The 8924-nt window shown below is 42.4% G+C and overlaps 1 protein-coding gene across 1 annotated transcript; it reads right to left on the reverse strand.

The window, feature by feature from the left end:
- Positions 1 to 556: 556 nt before the first annotated feature.
- On the reverse strand, positions 557 to 4582 carry LOC109772139 (transcription initiation factor IIE subunit beta). Its single transcript, XM_020330825.4, has 5 exons — positions 4341 to 4582; positions 2958 to 3224; positions 2249 to 2380; positions 2008 to 2124; positions 557 to 1175 (listed from the first exon to the last, which is right to left on the reverse strand). The coding sequence occupies exons 2-5, from the start codon at positions 3222 to 3224 to the stop codon at positions 840 to 842; spliced, it is 852 nt and encodes a 283-aa protein (XP_020186414.1). The 5' UTR covers positions 4341 to 4582; the 3' UTR covers positions 557 to 839.
- Between the last annotated feature and the right edge of the window lie 4342 nt (positions 4583 to 8924).

An 8924-nucleotide genomic window follows, 5' to 3' on the forward strand; every position in this document is an offset into this window, starting at 1 on the left:
GAGTGAAACTTGGAAGTCCATTTCTTTGTTTATGTTGATATATCAATATGGCTTTGAACCAAAACCTGCGCTCATCAGTTCGTGAAACCAAACAAGTTCAGACCGGATCCCGTTCTGTGCTAAAAGTTTGAGCAATGCTGGGCTCTAACAAAGGCAAACCTCCCTACCCTAGTGATCATGTTAGGCAAATCCAGTAGCCAAACCTCCCTACCCTAGTGATCATGCCATCATGGCTGTCACTTAAGCAACCTTACTGATTTTAAATCAGACAATCTAAAATCCAGTGATCAAAGTTACTGCATGAGCCAAATTTAGTGATCATGGATGGATTTTAGTACAAAACTAACTAAACAGTACCCTAGCATTAGCAGCTCGTTTCGGCGGTGACAATGGTCGTTCACTGGTCTAGGAATGCTTTGTACTTCTGATGAACCTTTATAACAGATCTGAATCCTTTTCATAAGAGAAGTACAGTATTGCCATCATCACACTGGTGCCTATATGAGGGGTTCTTGAGATACGGTTGAACCGCACCTCACAAATTGCCATGTAGTAATAAAAGTAAAGATATAATGACCATTGCGAGGTCACTTGTTGTTCATCTCGATTCATTATAATATTTTATACAGGAACCCGCAATGGATTGTCAACGTACAACTTTGATATATAACAAGCATAAGCATCCCAACCTCAGTTTTAAATTTTGAGATGCATCAAGTCATTTCCCCAAATGGTAGAGTAACACAGAAACAAAAATGATTGTGTATATAAAAGTATTATTGCGAGCTCCCACATCAAGAAATGCCCCGAAACTTATATGCCCCATTTGCTTCTTGTGCTTAACGGGGCAGGTCGAACAGCTCAGGCAGATGCGCGTTGGTGAGCTTGGTCCTTTTAGTGATCTCTTTCTGCTTCTTCTTGGCCTTCGGCTTTGGTCGCTGGCCATGAATCTGCGCCGCTGCACGCCGCTTGGTCGTGTCGGTTGCTGGCTTGTGCCCGTTCTTCAGCAGCTCCTTCTCGATGTCGATCATGTCCCGTGGCAGCTCTATCTCCCGGTAAAGCTGCTTCAAGTCAGCATCGACCTTGATCTTCGATTTGGGATCATTTGGGTACACAATGTCTTCCTGGGAGTCCATGCTTGACAGCCACCAGACGTCACCTGAGGCTTTGAGAGCCTGCGGAAAACGAGATTTCAGCCATATAGATCAGACTTCTGGGCTGAATTCCTGGTTTGCTCACACCTTTGCAATGAAGAGAAAACACTACAAGTACACACTGTGGCTCCACAAAGTAACACCAATACTGAAACACTGATCAGTAAACGATCTGCCTAGTTTCAATATCTTGGAACTAAGTCGTGCTTTGCTTGCTGCTCTATTTATCTGCAGCAAAGAACCACCACTATGGGACTGCAAGTAATTTCACAGATTCAATATGGCTGTGCTCCATCAGACACCAGGAAACACTGTTTCCAAGCAAATAAATTGCCTGTCATGGAACACATCAACTTCATATATTCCTCAGTTCCTCACTGGTTCAAGTTAACTAAATATCGATTTTTTGTGCTTAGCTGAAGGGCTGTGCTGTTGTGTACAGTCCATCCACTTCAATTATTTACCAACAGTGAAGTAATCAACTGTTGAAATATTCCAATGACCACTAGAAGTGCACACAAAAGCAACAACAAACATTAAAATTTAACCTCCATAAAAGCTCGAGACCCTGTTAATTGTTCCAATAGAGAAGGTAGCTTCGAGCATTACGCGGTAATAAGAATTTTAGAACACAACCAATGGAATCCTAGCTAACTGTACTTTACATATACGTAAACAAAAACAAGGATCGCTAAAAGATCCCTACATTAAAATCTGGAACCTCTGTACATAAGACTACTTGGTTTCTGAACACATATACAGTTAGTTCAACCATCAAATTTGATGCACAGCATGCAAAATAATGTGGCACCTACCAGATTGCTCAAAATCTTAGACCAAGAATAATAGTCACCTGTAGATCATCCAATACGGTTGGATATGAATCCTTGACCTCCACAACAGGAAGACCCTCAGGAAACCTTCTGATCAAATGAAGCAATTGATCTTTCCCCTTCAAATCATGCTTGGACTGCATAATTTCAAATGGCGGGTCAATATGCAACCTAATGTGAGATGAAAGACAAAGTCTTTCGTGACGGAAAAAAACCATTTCAATTATCAATGTGTAACAAAATAATCCTCGATGCAATTACCTTGTAAGAGAAACGCTTCCCATCAAATTGTACTTTGGGATTGTTTGTCAGACTATCAAAGACTGCCTTGTTACTATTAATTGCAACATATGTTGCTTCATTTATTTGCTCTGCTGTATAAGCAAGTCTTGTCTGCAGGTTCACAAGAAAAGAGGGGTATTATTTTACACAGAACACATTATAACATATATTCAGGACAAACACTGTAAGAGAACATTCTTTTTGTTACTGTACTATTAAGTCTGTCATTAAGCTAATAAGTTGGAAAAAAATCAAGGATTAAATATGCGAAATAAGGTGCAGAACCATTTTTCAGGCTTGAATAAATATCTCCATTTTTGCGTTAGGACCACCAGTATCTAATAGCTGAGAGTGCAATTATATATTATATTTGTCACTAAAAGCAACAGTAATATCCTATGACATCAGTGCTCTGTTTGTTTTATCGTTACCCAGAGAAAACTAGCACTGTAATTTTTTTCTCTAACCTAAAGACAACATGAGCAACAGCGGAACTTATCCAAAAAGTCACTTATTGTCCTATAAGACAACATGAGCAACAGCATGAGCAACTTGCATTGCATGATCATTAATACTAGTAACGATTTTGCAAGGAAAAGCAGATAACAGATAACCCTGTCACACTATGCATGGGGCGGAATAATGGAAGACGAGGTAATCCCATCAAGTTGAACTTTTGGCAACTTACCTTGTAAAGCAGTTCAATAACTAATTTGATCTGTGCTCCGACAGGAGACTTCCTCACTGAATTGATGTGTTGAAGCCTTTCTGTATCATTTGAGAATTTAATAGCCTGTATCTGTTTTGCTGGAGCTGACGGAGCATTTGCTGGTCTAGACCTTGGAGCATTGTGCGACTTTGTGGTTGAAGCTTGGGTTGCAGCAATGCTGGATAGAGTTGTCTGGCATCTCTCCTGCTGTTGTTTAAATTTGCTGAGACGTTCATTAAGAGCCATCTGGACCAAAGATTGCAATATACTGGATTAATGATATGGCACACAACAACATGCAGGATTACATGGAACAGGACACCCAACTATCTGCCTGATACGAGCAAAACCAACATAACAAGAAATGCATAAATAACACTGCATGTTGAACCAGACAGAGTATTACCACATTGGTTTCAACTTTGATATTTTCTAACAAATAATGATCATAAATTGATTAGGAATAGCAAGTTTAAGGTGATCCTAATTACACAATACCCTGTGATTGCTACGTGTATGCACAGTCAGATAGATTGCATTCAGTGTGTCCTCGTGAATTGACATTGGCATTCGAACAAGCTTTTCTCTACAACTCATGAGTTAAACCTGTTATGCTGTATTCACCTTTTGTTCATCCAACTTAAGTGGTGAAACCGCTTAAAACTTGGATTTTGTGGCGTAACGGATTATTTCCTTGCCTGAATCTGTTGGGGAACAGCTTAATCCCATGTCGTTACCCAGAGAAAACTAGCACAGTAATTATATATTACTCCCTCCGTTCCAAAATACTTGACTTCCATTTGTTCAAAAATGAATGTACCTATATATTAAAACATGTCTAGATACATTTATATTTTGACAAATGAAAGGCATGTATTGTGGAACGGAGGGAGTATATTTGTTACTAAAACACAGGAATTATGTTCAGATCACATGTGTTCTTGAGTGATGTGCCCTCTATCTAATATAGTTAAGTATCAGTTCTACTCAAGCAATCCACTAAAATCAGTTCTGGTGTTGGATCAGGTGAGGATGCATGTGGACATCATTTCACCATATACTCAGCATCAAATTCTGCTGCGAATTACCGAATGGGTGCGTATGGCATCAACCCAAATCCAACTTCACAATTCGAGACATTTCGCCAAAAAAAAAAACGTAGCTAACAAAGGGGGGCGATCACTCGTTCCATCATGGTTCGATCCCTACAAGATCCTACTAAACCGCGTCCAAGATTCTCCGATCCCGATCACGATTCAGTCTATGCGACCAAATCTCACCCCAGGGAAAGCAATCAAATCGGGTCAAATCAAGCAACGGAGAACTGATGGACGCGGGGGGTCTGGAGTAGGGAACTCGTACTGGATCCGCGGCGGCGGGGCCGATCCGGCAAGCTCGAGGCGCCCTTCGGCGAGATGCCGGCGACTGAGCGGCGGAGGGGCCCGGCGGCGATGCGGTGGTCGGCCCAAGGGAGGGAGGGAGACGGACGCTGCTGTCTCGCTTCCTGCCTCGCCTAATTTCTCTCTTGTGCTAAGCGCTGCGCCTGGTACCGTCCATCACCGCATATGAGAACGGGAATGATGTGGGTGGCGGGCTCACATGGGCCTAAATGGTCTAAAGGGGAGGATGTTTCTATGCCGAGCGAGGGCGGGCCCAGGGGCGCGTGGTGGATGAGAGAGAGAGATGGCCGATGGCGACGGTGGACTGGCTCCTTCTTGATACCTCACGTGTAAAATTACATTGTCTAAAAAAAACGTGTAAAATTACAACCCCTAAAAAACGTATAAAATCGAATGGCTAGCGTACAGTGACAAAAACACATATTTTTTTTCATCTCGGGCTAGCCAGCTGCCGAAAAAACCAAATAAAGTCTCTCCAACTTCCGGCCGGTCGGTTAACTAAGGATGTAAGCGAGTTGGAGGAGTTGGCTACTAATTTTTATAGCGGCCTATATTCTTCACAAGGGGTGCATGACATGGACATAGTCTTGAATGTGGTTCCATCCTTACATTCTTCAGAAGGGGTGCATAACATGGGTAGAGTCTTGAATGTGGTTCCATCTAAAGTTACTTTTTTAAATGTTTCCAACAAAGGTGCCAAGGCCAGATGGGTTTCCTGTATATTTTTTCCAGCGTCATTGGGAGGTTTGTGGCACAGATGTTACTCAGGCAGCTCTTCTAATCATTGAGGGAACGGAGTCTGCAGAAAGCATAAACGAAACTACTTTGGTTCTTATACCGAAGGTAAAAAAACGATACTGTTGTCACAGTTCAGGCCTATATCTTTATGCAACGGTATAGGATTGCTTTCCAAGGTTATTTTCAATAGGTTGAAACTGGTGCTTCCTGATATCATCTCAGAGGAACAGTCCTTTTTGTTCCAGGTAGACTTGTTACTGAAAACATAATTGCAGCATATGAGTGCCTTCATTTCACGAAAGAAACACGGCCAATAAAAACAGACATTGTGCTCTAAAGCTGGATATGATGAAAGCATATGACGGAGTCGAGTGGGACTATTTGCAAGCAATTATGTTAAAACTTGGCTTATGGAGAGGTGGATTGACATTGTGATGAGTTTGGTCAGAACAGTCAAATTTTCAGTGTTGTTCAATGGTAAAAAGTTGTAGGAGTTTAAACCATCTCGTGGTATTTGACGGGGAGACCCAATTTCCCCATATATATTCTTGATAGCAGCAGAGGGCCTTTCATGCCTTTTAAAATCAATTGACGAGTCATCCAACCTGAATGGGGTTCAGGTGGCTCCTTTGGCGCCACTAGTTAACCATTTATTATTCGCAGATGACAGCCTATTGTTTTTCAGGGCTAGTGTTGGTGGAGTAAATGAGGTAAACTAGTTGTTGAACGCATATTGCCAGGCTTCGGGACAATGAATCAATCATGATAAATCATCTACATTCTTTAGTAAAAGATGTCCGGAGAGTGTAAGGGGTGACGCGAAACAACCATTGCATGTACCGAACAAATCATTGAGTGCAAAAAATCTGGGCATGCCATCTGATGTGGGGTCCTCAAAAAATGGGGCCTTCAAGTATCTCAAAGATTATTTGTGGAGCAAAGTACATGGGTGGATTGAGAAAACAATATTTTTTGCAGGTAAAGAAGTTTTGGTGAAAGCGGTTGCACAAGCGGTTCCTGTCTTCTCCATGTCTTGCTTCAAGTTGCCTAGAGGACTGTGTGAACACTTAAACATGCTGACAAGGAAATTCTGGTGGGGAGGTAAAATGCGAAGCGTAACCCCAACTGGGTATCATGGGAAGAAATGACATCGCCAAAGAGCATGGGAGGATTGGGTTTTAAAGATTTTGAGTTACTCAACCTAGCACTGTTAGCTAAACAGACACAGAGGATCCTGCAAACTCCTGAATCACTCAGTGCGAGAATTTTGCGCAGTGTCTATTTCCCTAATGGTTCAATTCTCAATGTCGAACTAGGAAGTCACCCAAGACAAATCTAGAGGTCAATAATTGAAGGTTGAGATATACTGAAACAAAGTCATATAAGAAGAATAGGTAACAGGGAGACGACTAACATTTAGTTGGACAACTAGATACCTAGGGATGTTATGATGAGACCTTATGGGTGCAGAGTTGGTAACCTCCCGAACTTGTGTCACATCTTATTGACCATACATCTGCTACATGAGATCATGTGAGACTTGAGGAATTGTGCTTGCCAATTGATATCCCTGCTATCGCTGGCATACCTCTTTGCACAACAGACATCATTGACAGTTGGGCTTGGAACTTTGAGAAAAGTGGTATGTTTATTGTGAGATCCGCGTATAGAATGATTATAGATACTAAGACGAGGAGAGTGGCTTGGTTGGATGGCCTGTCGGGATCTTCCAGTATGGATCGTGACTCGGCTTCATGGAAATTATTGTGGAAAACTCTGGTCCCAGGCAAAATAAGAATGTTTTTATGGCGTTTGGCGAAACATTCTCTCCCTACAGAAGATGCCAGAGCTCACAGGAACATGTCAACTACGAGTACTTGTGGTTTGTGTGGTGCAGAGGATTCTTGGCGACACTCTTTGCTAGGGTGTTCGATGGCTAGATGCGTGTGGGCTTTGGTTGATGGAGATTTAGCAGAACACCTATGCGAGACAACTGGACCCAACGCGAGAGTGGATTTTCTCGATGATAGATACATTATCACATGTTTCATTTGTAAGATTGGCTGTTACACTCCAGGCCATTTGGTGGGCACGTCGAAAGGCAATTCATGATGAGATTTTTCGGAGTCCATTGGCCACATATGGGTTCATATGCAGATTCATTGATGAGCTGAATATGGAGTAGGCGAAAAGTTCCAAAACCACTGGGTCGCCGGGCAAAACAAGGGTGATACCGAAGGCACCCCCACCAGGATATATGAAAACATATATGGATGCGACCACTGCAAGAAATCAGGTGAGGGGTGCGGAGGTGGTGGATGTATGTTGCGATGGAGAAGGAAATTATATGGGAAGCTCTTCCTTGGTAACTTATGGCATAAATGATGCAACGACACTAGAAGCCATTGCATGTCAGGAGGCTTTATCTCTAGGAAGATCTCATGCTCCAAAATTTTGTTGTAGCCTCAAATTCGAAACAGATTGTCAAGGACATAAAGAAAGGAAATCAGGAAGCACATGGGAACACTATCAGGAAGATTAATAGTAGGTATCGATTGTTTAATTGTATTTTTTCGTTTGAAGGCCAAGCTACTAATAGCGACGCCGATAGCTTAGCCAAGTTTTCGCATTCTCTTGATTAGGAGCGACACGTCTGGTTGGTCCAACCCCATGATCCATTTTGTATCCCACATCATGTGGATTTTGAGCAATAAAACTTGGTTATATCCCTAAAAAAAGAGACACACTCACGAAGGAAATATGCCCTAGAGGCAATAATAAAGTTGTTATTTTATATTTCCTTATATCATGATAAATGTTTATTATTCAAGCTAGAATTGTATTAACCAGAAACTTGATACATGTGTGAATACATAGACAAAACACCATGTCCCTAGTAAGCCTCTACTAGACTAGCTCGTTAATCAAAGATGGTTAAGTTTCCTAACCATAGACATGTGTTGTCATTTGATGAACGGGATCACATTATTAGGAGAATAATGTGATGGACATGACCCATCTGTTAGCTTAGCATATTGATCGTTTAGTTTTATTGTTATACACTGGTGTGCGTCGGTCCTAAACAAACGGTTTTTTACCCCTTTCCGCGACGGCCTTCGGAACCGTCGCCAAGTGAGTGTGTGCGATAGGGGGTCCTTCCCACACGACCCAGAAACCGTCGGGGGTATGGAACAGTGATCCAGAGGCCTTCCAAAATGTAATCGTGTGCGATGCAGCACACAATAAATTCTTTCGCATGTGTGGTGTCGGTGATTAAGCGTTTCTAATGACGCAGTGAAACCATGCGGCCTGTCGTAACGAACCGTTTGGGAAACAGTATGTAAGGCACACGGGCCAACATATGAACTGTGTGTGATTTGTGCCCGATCGCACACGAGTTTTCTGCGTAACCCGTCTGCCATGCTAGACTCCATCGCACACGTTTTCCAACAATTACCGTCTGCGATAATGTTCTATCACAAACGGTTCAGGAGCCCCTTCGCACACATACAAGTGCTGCATACCGTTTGTGATTTGTTAGGTATCACCAACGGTTGCTGCAAGAGTGACGTGTGCTTTTCGTTTGGGATCCCACACGTTTCCTGAAAAAAATACGACTGGGATTGTATTTTGCATTGGGCACAGTTTACTCCCAGTTCTCGTGTGCGATAACGCGATATCACAAACGGTTTCGGAGAACCTACGCACACGTAGTAGCACTACGAATCGTTTGCGATCTGTTGTGTATCACCGACGGTTCCAATACGATTGACGTGTGCTTTCGGATGTGGATCGCACACACTCATTT

The sequence above is a fragment of the Aegilops tauschii genome, chromosome 4 (genome assembly GCF_002575655.3).
Source record: "Aegilops tauschii subsp. strangulata cultivar AL8/78 chromosome 4, Aet v6.0, whole genome shotgun sequence".
Taxonomy (NCBI): domain Eukaryota; kingdom Viridiplantae; phylum Streptophyta; class Magnoliopsida; order Poales; family Poaceae; genus Aegilops; species Aegilops tauschii.